We start from the raw sequence: 13430 nt of genomic DNA, 5'->3' as shown, positions 1-13430 counted from the left end.
CTGTGGGAAACTATCTGCAAGCATCAAAGTGAACTCTTTGCATCATAGTTGTCACTAATAATGTTCCACCGATGTAATGACTATCCATAGTATTAGTATTATTAGCATTATTATTTTTTTTATTGTCATTTCCAAAGAGATTTTTAAAATAGTCACTATTTAAGCTATAGTCATTTTTATTATTATTATTATTATTATTACCACTACTTATATTATTGTTGTAATTATAATTATTACTATTTTTATTATTACTATTAAAATTATAACTATTCATATTATTATTATTATTATTATTATTTTTATTATTACTATTATTATTATTATTATTATTATTATTATTATTATTATTATTATTATAGCTATTACTATAATCATCATTATCATCACTATCATAATCATCACTATCTTCGTCATCTGAGTAATTATTATCGACATTATTAAAACCAGATCTACTATTATAAAAACCATTACTATTATTACTATTAATACTTAGTGGAGTTAATGAAATTGGTTTTGAAGTTAATGGTGCAGTTTTTGAATTTGAATTAAATGAAGGAGATAAAATTGGTGAAGAATAATTAATTGGATTACCTTGATTATTTCGACCTTTTGGATTATTTTGATTTTTACTATTATTAGCACTATTAACTTTTTTGGTTTTTATTGGTTTTTCTTTTTTTTTTTTAGCAACCGATTTTTTTGGAGTGGTCTCTTCGTCTGCATCATCGTCACTATCACTATAATGTTCGGGAGAACCTTCTTTTTTTACACACTCTAATGGATCATGATATCTACAGTAAATAGGGGAGGTACATACTAATTCAATTCTGTCAAAACTGCAAGTCTGAACATATTTTCTAACTGTTAAACGTGTACCATGAGGACCCAAGGTATTATTTCTATTTGTTTGGACGATAGCCTTTGGTGGTTTTAGCTGTGAGAGACGTGAATCTTTCTTACCATCTGGAATTGATGCGACCAATTCATTCTCCTCATCCTTTTTGATTCTTTCCCATGGATCAGAAAGATCTCTTAAACTCCAATAGCCACGTTTTGCAAATACACGATTTAACCCTGGTAAAAATATTTCTTTGTGATTTGACAATGCTTTAACCAATGCATGTCTCCATTGTGGATCTGAAATGAAATATGGCTCAAGTCTTAACAAAAATCTGTGTTGTTGGACGTAGTTGATAATTGAATTTGTATGAACATAATCTAATGATGCAAGAATAATTCTGAGTTTTTCTGGATTCATTTGCGATGCTCTGGTACTAGTGTTTAAAAAATGGGTAAAATCTGCTTTCTGGTAATCTACCAACACAAATATTACCAACTCCAAAATACGTTTCCATAAGCCATATTTTGATATTGTTGCTTTTAATATTGGCGAACCTCTAATACATATTATACAATCACATTCCGATCCCTCTTGTTGTTGTTGGGTCTCGATGTGTAAAGTTAAGTCAACTCTTTTAATTTTTTTTACCATGGTTCATTATTATATAAATATTAATTTTTATTTTATTATTTATTGAAAAAAAAAAAAAAAAGAATTTATTGACTAATTTTAAAAAATTTTAAAAAAAAAAAAAAAAAGTATTTATTTTTTAAAAATTTATATGGAAAAAAAAAAAATATTAGTTTTATTATTCTTTTTTTATATTATAAATAAAGAATATTAAATAAAGTATACTATAACTTACAATAGAATAACAATGATTATGCTGATTGCAATATAAAAGAAATTGGGTTGATTAAAAAAAAATTATAAAAAAAAGTGAAAGAAAAAAAAAAAATAAAAAAAGGGGGCGGTTTTTTTTTAAAATTTTTTAAAAATTTTTATTTTTTTTATTTTGGGCACCACCACCAGCATAAATAATTGAAAAAAAAAAAAAAAAAAAAAAAAAACCACCACCGAGGGCAAAAAATAAAAAAAATCCACCATATAAAAACAAGGATAAATTTTTTTTTTTTCCAATAAAGATTAAATTTCGAAAATCATTTGTTTTTTTTTTTTTTTTTTTTTTCTTTTTTTCTTTGGAAATTTATTTTAAATAACCCACATATAGATCGAAAGTAAATAAAAAGGTTGTTTTTCCACACTTTTATTATTATAAAAAAAAAAAAGAAGTAAAAATATTTTTACAAACATAAACACAAACGCAAACACACACAACTACACAAAAGTTCGAGATTTAATCTAATTTGATTGATTTGAGATATAGATATTCATATCAATGTGGCTAATGTTTTTTTTTTATTTAAATTTTAGTATGTGATAATATTTTTGATAAAAACTTTTAAATAATTTATTTTTAAATGTTTGTTTTTTAATAAAAAAATAAATAAAAAAATACCATTACACCCACGCCCACACCCACACCCCCTCTAATCAATATCACATACTACCAAATAAAATAAAAAACTAAATTTGCCCTATTTAATCTTTTATTTTTAAATTTTTATTTTAATGAATTTTTTTTTTTTTTTTAAATTTTATATATTTGTTTTTTTTTTTTTCAAATTAAAAAATATATTTTATTATTAATTGTAATTTATTATATATAAATTTTTAGAATAATATTAATCTAAAGTTTCGTTTTTGTTTAAAAAATATTTACTTTATACTAAAAACATATATTTTAAACCACACAATTCTTTTTAAAAAAAATGTTTGAAATAATAAATAATAAATCTACAACAACTACATCCAATACCAACAATATTTCTCTTGATCAAATACTCGATATTGATAACATTGAAGTAGACATCAATAGCGAGTTATATTTAAAAATATTAGAATCTTTAAAATAAATTAAAAGGTAAATATAATTATTTAAAATTTATAAAAAAAAATTAAAAAAATATTAACAAGTATTTATTTATTAATATTATTTTATAGCTAATTCAAATTAAATAAAAGAAATTATTTAAAGTTAAAATGTATATAAAACCAAAAATAAAACAATAAAATTATAAATATTTATAAATTATAAAATATCTTTTTTCTTTATTTTTATTTTTGACTTTATTTAAATTACCATACGATCCATCATTATAGTTTTAGACCCTGTATTACTTTATTATATTTTGTTTTTTAAAAAAATAGGATATGTTTAAAAAAAAAAGAAGATTAAAAAAAAAAAAATTTCTTTTTTTTTTAAAACAAAGTTTTTATACAATTAATATTTTATACGTTTAATAGTTTATTTTTGTTGTTTATATTTTTATGTAAAATATTTGGACACATTAGTGAAATCAAATATTTAATGTTTACCAGCACCGAGAACTGGCATGTGGGTGGAAACACCAGTTGAGATGTTATCATCTCTCCAATTGGAGGTAATAGTTTTAATTTGAGTATAGAATTGGACACCCTGGGTAGAAGAGAAAAAAAAATCACCATATTAGTAAATTATTAAAAAATAAATAAAACCAAATAATATTATTTTTGATTAGTTACAGTTTTACCGTAGAAGTGGCCAGCACCAACGAATGAACCTCTTGAACCAGTGAAAGAGAAGAATGGTAATGGGACTGGAATTGGAAGATTGATACCAACCTAAGTTTAAGAAAAAATAGAAAAAAAAAAGAATTAATATTTTAGTTTTTAAAATTAAATCATTATAAGTTTCACTTACTTGACCAACATCAATTTCACGTTGATATTTACGAGCGGCAGCACCTGAAGCAGTGAAAACAGCGGTACCGTTACCGTATGGGTTAGCATTGATGAGTTTAATGGCTTCATCAAGAGTATCAACATTGAGACAAACAAGGACTGGACCAAAGATTTCTTCTTTGTAACAAACCATATCGGTGGTGACGTCAGTAAGAATGGTTGGACCAACAAAGTTACCTTTAGCAAATTCTGGGGCGACTTGAACGTTACGACCATCTAAAATACATTTGGCACCTTCATCAATACCTTTTTGGATGAGAGTGTGGATTCTTTCTTTAGCTTGTGGGGAAATAACTGGACCTAAATCGGTACTTGGTACAGCACCACCTGAAACTTTGAGTTTCTTAGCACGTTCGACTAATTCTGGGATCCAGTTTTTAGATTCACCAACGAAAACGGCAGCTGATAAAGCCATACAACGTTGACCTGAGGCACCAAAAGCAGCACCAGTAAGAGCATCTAAAGTTCTTTCTTTATGGGCATCTGGAAGAATGGTAGCGTGGTTTTTAGCGGCCATGTTGGATTGAACACGTTTACCGTTGGCAGTACCACGAGCGTGAATATAGTTACCAGCTTCACCTGAACCAACAAATGAAATAGCTCTAATGGCTGGATCGTCGCAAATAAAGTTGACAGCGTCTCTTGAACCGTGAATAACATTAATAACACCATCTGGTACACCAGCTTCTTGAGCTAATTGAACTAAGAACATTGAAGCACTTGGAACACGTTCTGATGGTTTTAAAACGTAGGTGTTACCACAAGCAATAGCTAATGGGAACATCCAAAGTGGAATCATAGCTGGGAAATTGAATGGGGTAATACCAGCACAGACACCTAATGGTTGAATGTATGAATAGATATCGACATTGTTTGAAACATTTTCAACAGTTTCACCCATCATTAATGATGCAACATTGCATGAGTGTTCAACAACTTCTAAACCTCTGAAAACATCACCCTTGGCATCTGGAAGAGTTTTACCTTGTTCTTCAGTGATGATAGCTGCGATTTTATCCATATTTTTATTGATTAAATTTTTATAGTTACTGATAATTCTAGCTCTGTTTGAAACTGAAGTATCTCTCCAAGCTGGGAATGCATCTTCAGCAGCTTTAACTGCAGCTTTCATTTCTTCTTGAGTTGAAATTGGAACACGAGTTAAAAGTTCTTGATTTGCTGGATTTCTAACTTCGATCCAATCTTTGGTTTTTGATTCAACAAATTTACCATTGATGAATAATTTAGTATTCTTTTATTTCATTATTTATCATTATTTATTATTATTATTATTAATATTATCGATTTTATTGTTGATATTTTTAAATTTTTAATTAGTGTGTGAAAAAAAGGTTTTTTTTTTTTTTTTTTTTTTTTTTTTAAAAAATTTTTTAAAAAATATTAATAACTAATCTTTTTTATCTTTTTTTTTTATCTTTTAAAAATTAAACTATATTTACAGTGGCAAATGTTCTAATACCAAAAACCTTTGATGATTTTAAAAGTTTTGAAGATAACATATTTGTGATATAAACTAAAAACGATAATAAAGAAAAAAAAAAAAAAAAAGAAATTTAAAATTTAAAAATTAAAAAAAAAAAATTTAAAAAAAAATCAAAAAAAAAAAAATTTATAAAAAAAAATCAATAATAATTCCCATTTCGCAAAAAATATGATATAACTATTTATGTTATATAAAAGTATAATTTTATTGAATCATTATAACTATTGTTTTTAGGGATATATTTCTTTTCAAAAAAATATTATCTATGATTTCATTTTTAGTTTTGTTATTTTTTTAGACCAAAAAAGAAATAAAATTTTTTTATTATTTTATTTTATTTTATTTTTATTTTTATTTTTTTTATTTTTTTTTTTTAAAAAATTTACTATTTTTAAAAGTATTATTTGTATATTATGGTTTTTAATTTTATTTTTTTATTTTTTTATTCATTTACAAAATAATTTTTTTATTTACAATTGTGTCATTGTAAATAAAGTCAAAATAATTTCTATTATTTTAAAATTTTCGCGCATTTTTTTATTTTTTTTTTTAAAAAATTTTTTATTTTTTTTTTTTTTTTCAGATACTTCAAAAAAATTTTTAATTTTTTTTTTAATTTTTTTTAGTTTTTTTTTTTGTTCTAACAGCTAAATAATTTCGTATTAATTTTTTTATTTTTTATATTTTTTTTTAAAAAATAATAATAACATTTTGTTAAATACATTACACACCCTCGAATAATATACATATTATAAAACATATTTAATAAATTTAGTAATAAAAAAAAAAAAAACAATTAGATTTGTAAAATTTTTTTTTTTTATACATATATCTATTTATTAAAATAAATATTATTTTTAAATAATAATCACATCACAATTATAAAATAAAAAAAAATAAAAAAAATAAAATTTTTTTTTTAAATTTTTAAATTTTTATTATTCAAATAACAGTTATATAGTATTTTTTAGTATATATATATATATAAATAATAAAAGATAAAATGGAAAGTACTAAAAAAAAGACAGCCTCAAAACGTTCACAATCACCAGTTGATGTAGCAGAAAAAGAAAAAGTAGTCGAAGAAGAAGTTCAAACTGTCGCACCAACCAAAACAAAGAAGGGTAAAGCAACTACTACAACAAAAAAAAGTAAATCAAAAGAAGTTGTTGTTTCAACCCCAGTTTCAAATACAGTTTCGTTATCATCAGCTGATGATATGGCCACAGAATCAGAAATTGAACCATCACAAACCACCACAACTACCACTACAACTACCACATCAAATGGCACTACAACATCAACATCAATCCCAACCACCCCAATCTCCAAATATATTCCATCATTATCAAACATGGGTACACCACTATCACCAAATAGAAATGCTTTACGTTTAAAAGAAAAGGATGAATTAAACAACATTAAGAGTAAACTTCAATTATGTCTTAAGAAATTAGAAAGTACTGAAAATGAACTTGAAAAAAAGAATAAAGAACTCGATGATATGGAACATGAACATAGCCTTGCAATCGGTAATTTAAAGAATCGTAACGAACATGTCGAAAAACAACTCATTGAAGAAATTAAAACAAAATCCGAATTAATGTCCAGCCGTGATGCTCTCGAAAGTGAACTTAAAACCAAAGAAGCCTCATGGAAGAAAGATCAAGATGAATATGTTACCAAGCTCACCGAGACCATTAATAAACTCAATCAAGAACATTCCACTATTGTTTCACAACTAAAAACTGATATCGCTGCCAGAGAATATGAAAGTGACACTCTTAAAACTGAGGTTAACCGTTTAAAGGAAGATCTTCAATATCGTATGCGTGAATCCGAAGATAAATCAAGAAAGCTTTTGGAAAATGAATATAAGAGAATGAAAGAAAAAGAAGAAGAGTTTAATCAAGTTTTACTTATTAAAGATGAAGAAATTAAAAAATTAAAAGTAGAAGTAAAAGAAAAAGTAAGTTTTTATATAATAATAATAAAAAAATAATTTAAAATAGTAAATTAACGCAATAATAATTTAAATTTAGGATAAATTACATAGTGCCAGCAGTAAAAAAGAAAATGAATTAAAACATTTAATTGAAGCCCATGAAAGACAAATCGAAGATATAAGAGATAGCATTAATAGAGAATGGGAGGTTAGAGCAGTACAAATGGTTGAAGAGCATAATGCAAGAACCTTTGAGTTACAACAATCTGTTGAATCATTTGAAGGTAAATATACAGTTTAAAAATAAAAAAATAAAAAAATATTATATTAACAATTATTATTTATAATTATAGAGGAAAAACAAAGATATAAAGGGCAAATTTCATTATATGGTGCTCAAATTGATGAATTAAATATTAAAAATAATGAATTCGAAGATAAAGTTAAAGAATTAAATGATCTTATTGCACAAAAAGATAGTTCTATTGGTGTATTAAATAATGAATTAGAAGAGTCTAAGAAGAGATATAGAAAACAAGCTGCTGATTTGAAAAATAAAGATAGTCAAATTTCATTACTTCAAGTTGAAATGAATGGTAGAGAAAGCAAATGTGCTACTTTACAAGCTGAAATCAGTAGACTTAAATCCGAAATTTTCAGTATTACTTCACAAACCGAACCAGATATCCCACTTACCAGAGAAATCGAAGAAATTAAAACCCTTGTTGGTGTTTTCGAAAAGAATGTTAACGAACGTAAGAGAAAGAGAAATAAAGTTGATGATAACAATGCCGCCAATGTTAATCAAACAACCGCCGACCCAAATATTTCAACTGATATTCCCTCAAGCGCCGCTCAAGTTGATCCAGAAGAATTAGAAAAATTCAATCCAAACACTGTCACTTTCGCCGTTGTCGACACCAACCAAGAGTTCATCAGACTTTCAGTCCATGGTGATTATGATAATGGTTTGTCACTCAGCAAATGGAGATTAATCGTCGCTAAACCAGATGGTTCTAAAGCTGGTTTCTCTTTCCCAGAGGGTATCCAACCTTTCAGAGGTATTAAATCTGTTACAGTATGGACTGGACGTCCAAGACCAGGTGATTCTACAACAACCGAAAATGAATTCTATTGGTCAAGACAAGGTTTATGGAGCCAACCAGTTGAAGGTACCATTGTTAAATTAGTTTCACCATCTGAAGAAACCACAACTGTTACTATTCCAGAAACTGGTATTTATGAAAAGGTCCAAGAAGAAAAATCAAAATCATGTTTAATTATGTAAAAAAAAAAAAAAAAAAAAAAAAAAAAAAAAAAAAAAAAAAAAAATTAATATATTTTTTTTATTTATTAACAAAACCAATTATTTAATCACAAATAATAATCACATAATTTAATCAAACACATACACACACCCAACATACATATGTCATACACAAACCAAATAAAACTTTAAATAAAAAATAAAAAACAAAAAAAAATAAAATTTATTATTTGTTATACTTTCTTTATTTTTATTTTTAAAATTATTTAAAATGATTATAGATGTAAAAATATAGTTATTTTATTTAAATTCTAACAATTTTTTAATTATATTATTTTGATTTTGTTTAAAAACCTCGATTATGTTATAGTACTGGTTAACGAATAAAAGATTATCATTTAATATACTTTGGTTGTTTCTATTAATATAGAATTTTCTTAAATTAATGAGATAGAAGTCTGGATCGATGATTGGCTCTCCGCAATGAACTATTTCTTTTATACTATTTGGTAACCAGTCATTTGATAGTTTTTGAAAGAATGAATGTGATAATTCAATAAATTCTAATGATTGTGGTAATGAGTCACTAAGGATCTTGATATTTGCAATACTATCATAGGTAATGGCTTGAATGGAATCGGGGAAGATCGTATGGTTGATGTAGGTATATCTTTCACCAAATTTGATGTATTTTAATTTCTTCATATTACTTAATGACAATGGTTGATTGAATGGTATACCAAATTCTAGAGATAACAACGAGTCTTTTGGGAGATGGTTTTCGTTAAGGGGTGCATCGAAATTATCACCAAATTTTAAAAATTGAAGTTTTTTAAAATTAGTTAAGAAACCTGTTTCTAATTGTGATAGCGATACATTGGACAGTTCTAATAGTCTAAGGGATTCTGTTGGGTAAAAGTGTGGGTTTATTACATTAGAGTGTACTTTTAATTTATAAACATTTGGTAATTGTTCATGGTCAGAGTTCTTAATTCCTATAGCGTTTAGAGTTGTTGGAAATAGGTGATCATTTGTAATTTGATAGTTTTCTCCGAATTTAATCTTTCTAGTAAATGGCGATGGTTCAAAAATGCTTGTAAAGTTTGAGCCAAAAGAAATCTTTAATAAGAAAGTTGGTAAAAGGCCCAAGGGTAAATCTTGATTAAAATTGGTACCAAATTGTAAGTCTGCGAGAGTTTCTGGAAGCTGGCCATACTCTATTGGATGATTAAATTGATCACTGAGGATCAGGGTTCTTAATGAGCTTGGAAAAAGGCCACATGGATACAGAGGATGGTTATATACTTTGCCCATTGAAATATAGGTACACGACTGGGGGATTGCGTCCAGTAATAATGGTTGGTTATAATGGACCGATAGATATAGGGTCTTAAGGGTTTGAGGCAAAACAAAAGATGGTATCGTTTGATTAAATTCAGTACCTAGGTCAAGGGAAATTAGGCCATGTGATGGGAAGCAAGGGATGGTTTTTGGTACATTATTTTCGACTGTATTGAAAGTCAAGCTTTGGTTAAAATTAAATGGAAGCACAATCTCTCTTAAAGTATTTGGGATGGAGTACGGCAGAATAGGTTGGTTATAGTCTATATACATCTTGTATTTCTTTATATTACTTGTAATAATTAACCTTGAAAAATAATTGCCAAATGGTTCTTGGTCACCTATAGATTCAAGTCTGATGGAGGTTACATTTCTTGATAGTTGTTGAAGGTCATGCAATACAAATAAATGATTGTCATCGGTAAAAGTAAATTTGGATCTTTCGTAAAAATCTTGATAGATCTCGGCGGCAAAGATTTCACCAGATTCACTAAATTCCAGGGCACATTTCTTGTATATATTCTTTAGTTTTTCATATTTTCTCCTTAGCAAATGTTCATTCAATTCAATGCTGAAATTATCCATTAATTTATTATTAATTAATTAATATATAGATATATATTATTATTGTGTATATTTTATATTTGTTTTATTATTTTATTTTATTATATTTATTATATTATATTTATTATTATGTATTTATTTATTATTTTATTTTTATTTTTATTTTTTTTTGATGATTGTAAATTATTATAAATAAAAATAAAAAAATGTTTTTATTTTTAATTTTTTTTTTCAAAAAAATTAATATTAAAAAAAAATATTAAATTTAAATAAAAACATAATTTAAATAAAGTGAAACATATATATTTAAAAATACCAATAATGAGTTAACTTTGAGAATAGATCAAATTGTATTTTTTAATGATTTATAAATTCACTATTACCATTTACATATAAATGGATATCAATATTTTTTTTTTTTTTAAATTTATATTTTTGTGGTGGTGGGGGTAAAATAAAAAAAAAAAAAATTATACCACACACCCAAATTACAAAAAAAAGTAAATTGCAATTTTTTTCTATTGTCTCTGTTTTTTTTTCTATCCGTTTATCAATAGTAAAAATGATATTACTCTATAAGGATATAAATTAATATAATTCACACAAAGTGGTTAAAATAAATATAATAAATATATATTGAATTCAATAATAAAAATGAAAGCTTCAGTTATATTTACATTACATGTAAATATAAATTAAAAAAATATATATAATATGAATATTGTTATTGGCCAATAATAATAAAGTAGTGTGGTTATTCATTAAATTAACAATAATTTTGTCTCTTCATATAAATATATAGGTATAAATAGAAATTAATTTTCATGTGATAGTTTTTAATTATACAATGTTTATTTTTTACATATATATATACAATATATAATTAATTTGTTTGTGATGGCAATTCAAAAAAATGTTTTAATTTATTTTCTCCATGTTATTTATTAATATATTGTTATTTACCAAATGATAATAACGTTTAATAAAAAAATATTTGAAATATTAATTATTTGTTTTTTTTTTTTTTTTTTTCCCTCTATATTCTTTTTAATTTATTATAATTTTAAAAAAATTCTACTCTTTGAATTATTTTTTTTTGTAAATTAATCCTAAAATTAAATTTAACCCTCTCACACTCTATGGTGGTAATTACATCTAATATATTCAATTTAATAATTCATCATGATGATAAGTCTAATTTGATTAATAGAAGCATTAATAGAAGCTATTAAAAACCTTTTCATTTTTTAAAAGAGTATAATATTTTTGAAAAAAAAGTTCATTAATACAATAATTTTTTTCAAATAATAAATATTTTATTTTTCACATACAACACTTACCCTCTAAAAAATTTTTATTTTTTTAAGTTAGTATATATTTTGTTATTTTTTATCCAATTTACTACGTAGTATATTGTATGAAGGTGGTTTTTATTAATAAATTTTTTATACTAATTTGGTTATTCAAGTTGGAAATTTCCAACTGCTCAAGATATACAAAATTAATGCAATAATTTTTCTTTAATTAAATTTTTAATGCACAGTGCAATAATTTAATTAAAGATATTATAATAATGACTTGATATTGTTTTTTAATTTATTTTTTTATTATTTTTTAATTATTATTATTTTTTTTAATTTTTACTATTTAAATAATTTTTATTATATTTCTTTCAATACTTTTTATAAATACTTTTTAATAATAATATCAATAAAATAAAATTAATTTTCATAATAATAAAAAAACAATGACTTCTAAATCTAGAGAATCAGTTTCATTCATTAAAGGTTTACATAGAAATAAACTAAGAACTATCGATGCCCGTGAAATTCCTTTATATAAAAGACCTTTATATATAGGAAAATTAGGGTCCTTTATATTAAAAGTACAAGGAGATGCAGTAAAAACCAGTTCTAGAACTAGTGTGTTTTTTCAAGGGATCTATGGCTTGAAGCCATCTTTCATCAAGTTTTATAAAGACGATGGGGTAAAAGAAAATGAAATTAAAATCCTTCTAATTCTTGGGGATGTCCCTTTTATTTCAAAAGACACTGTTTTTCAAAATTATTTGGGGAACTATTTAAGAAAAGAGGGTTTAGAATTAAAACATCTTGCTCGTGTAGACTTGGTTATTCAAATTGCCTGTGCCATTAAATACCTACACGAAAAAGGTATTCTTCACTGTAATATTTCATCTGATACTGTTTGGTTAAATGGTTCTTTAATTCAACTTGCCGAATTTGGAGTTTCAAAGGTAACTGGTACCCAAGATCAAAACAATATTTTGGAAAGTTCTTTATACTTGGATCCCAGAGCCAAAGAATCAAAGAATTATTCGATCAAAAGCGAAACTTACTCTTTTGGGGTTCTTATGTGGGAGGTAATGACCTCCAAACCCCCAATCCCATATATTCTCGAAAATAAGAGAGATTATTGGTTAGAGTTAGTTTCAAGTGGTGTCCGTTTACCTCTAACCGGTATTCAAGAGGAGGTTGCCGCCTTAATTGATGATTGCTGGGGTGATGAACCACCATCTTTTGGTGAAATTATTTTAAAGCTTAAATCAATTTATAAAAAATCTTGTAATTTAACAATTGAATAAAATTTTTTATTTTTATTTTTTTATATAAAGTTAATTTTTTTTATTTTTTAATTTTTTTATTTTTTATTTTTTATTTTTTTAAAATATACATTATTAATCCCTTTTATAAAATTCTAAAATTTGTTTAATTCTTTTAAATTCATTTTCTTTTATAGTTAATTCAGGGGTTTCTTCATCTGATGGGAAACAGGTACTGAGGTACAAGAGTACATTAATTGCCATAGTAATTTCGAAATGGGTTTTATCGCTATATCTTTGTTCTTTTTGAATTTTTTCTTCATCTTCGTATGGGAGAGCTTCAAAAAATTTTTGTGGTAATGAGATTTCCATTTTATATTTTATATTATTTTTTATATATTTTATTTTCTTTGATTTGAATTGTTTAAATTTTATAATTAAAATTTTTTTTTTTTATTTAAATATTAATAAAAATATAAAATTTTTTATAAATAAAAAATAAAAATATTTTTATACCTGTTTTTTATAATAAACTATAATAAATGATTAAAAAGATAAAAAAAG

The 13430-nt window shown here is 24.7% G+C and overlaps 6 protein-coding genes across 6 annotated transcripts; 2 read left to right on the top strand and 4 right to left on the bottom strand.

Annotated features, from left to right (window-relative positions):
* Positions 1-10: 10 nt before the first annotated feature.
* On the bottom strand, positions 11-1492 carry DICPUDRAFT_85037 (uncharacterized protein; the record flags this gene model as incomplete). The annotated part of the gene is made up of 1 exon (XM_003294522.1): positions 11-1492. The coding sequence occupies one exon, from the start codon at positions 1490-1492 to the stop codon at positions 11-13; it is 1482 nt and encodes a 493-aa protein (XP_003294570.1).
* Positions 1493-3190: 1698 nt separating this feature from the next.
* On the bottom strand, positions 3191-5212 carry DICPUDRAFT_51594 (methylmalonate-semialdehyde dehydrogenase). The gene is made up of 4 exons (XM_003294521.1): positions 5146-5212; positions 3645-4937; positions 3467-3565; positions 3191-3380 (listed from the first exon to the last, which is right to left on the bottom strand). The coding sequence occupies exons 1-4, from the start codon at positions 5203-5205 to the stop codon at positions 3270-3272; spliced, it is 1563 nt and encodes a 520-aa protein (XP_003294569.1). The 5' UTR covers positions 5206-5212; the 3' UTR covers positions 3191-3269.
* A 980-nt stretch (positions 5213-6192) lies between these two features.
* On the top strand, positions 6193-8422 carry DICPUDRAFT_159593 (uncharacterized protein; the record flags this gene model as incomplete). Its single annotated transcript, XM_003294524.1, has 3 exons — positions 6193-7158; positions 7232-7418; positions 7488-8422. 3 exons carry the CDS (start codon positions 6193-6195, stop codon positions 8420-8422), a joined length of 2088 nt encoding a protein of 695 aa, XP_003294572.1.
* A 279-nt stretch (positions 8423-8701) lies between these two features.
* Positions 8702-10015, bottom strand: DICPUDRAFT_43628 (uncharacterized protein; the record flags this gene model as incomplete). The annotated part of the gene is made up of 1 exon (XM_003294520.1): positions 8702-10015. The coding sequence occupies one exon, from the start codon at positions 10013-10015 to the stop codon at positions 8702-8704; it is 1314 nt and encodes a 437-aa protein (XP_003294568.1).
* A 2038-nt stretch (positions 10016-12053) lies between these two features.
* DICPUDRAFT_85033 (uncharacterized protein) lies at positions 12054-12908 on the top strand (the record flags this gene model as incomplete). The annotated part of the gene is made up of 1 exon (XM_003294523.1): positions 12054-12908. The coding sequence occupies one exon, from the start codon at positions 12054-12056 to the stop codon at positions 12906-12908; it is 855 nt and encodes a 284-aa protein (XP_003294571.1).
* A 93-nt stretch (positions 12909-13001) lies between these two features.
* On the bottom strand, positions 13002-13238 carry DICPUDRAFT_159590 (uncharacterized protein; the record flags this gene model as incomplete). The annotated part of the gene is made up of 1 exon (XM_003294519.1): positions 13002-13238. The coding sequence occupies one exon, from the start codon at positions 13236-13238 to the stop codon at positions 13002-13004; it is 237 nt and encodes a 78-aa protein (XP_003294567.1).
* Between the last annotated feature and the right edge of the window lie 192 nt (positions 13239-13430).

Source organism: Dictyostelium purpureum (assembly GCF_000190715.1).
Source record: "Dictyostelium purpureum unplaced genomic scaffold DICPUscaffold_584, whole genome shotgun sequence".
Taxonomy (NCBI): domain Eukaryota; phylum Evosea; class Eumycetozoa; order Dictyosteliales; family Dictyosteliaceae; genus Dictyostelium; species Dictyostelium purpureum.
This window is presented reverse-complemented; position numbering and strand designations above follow the sequence as displayed.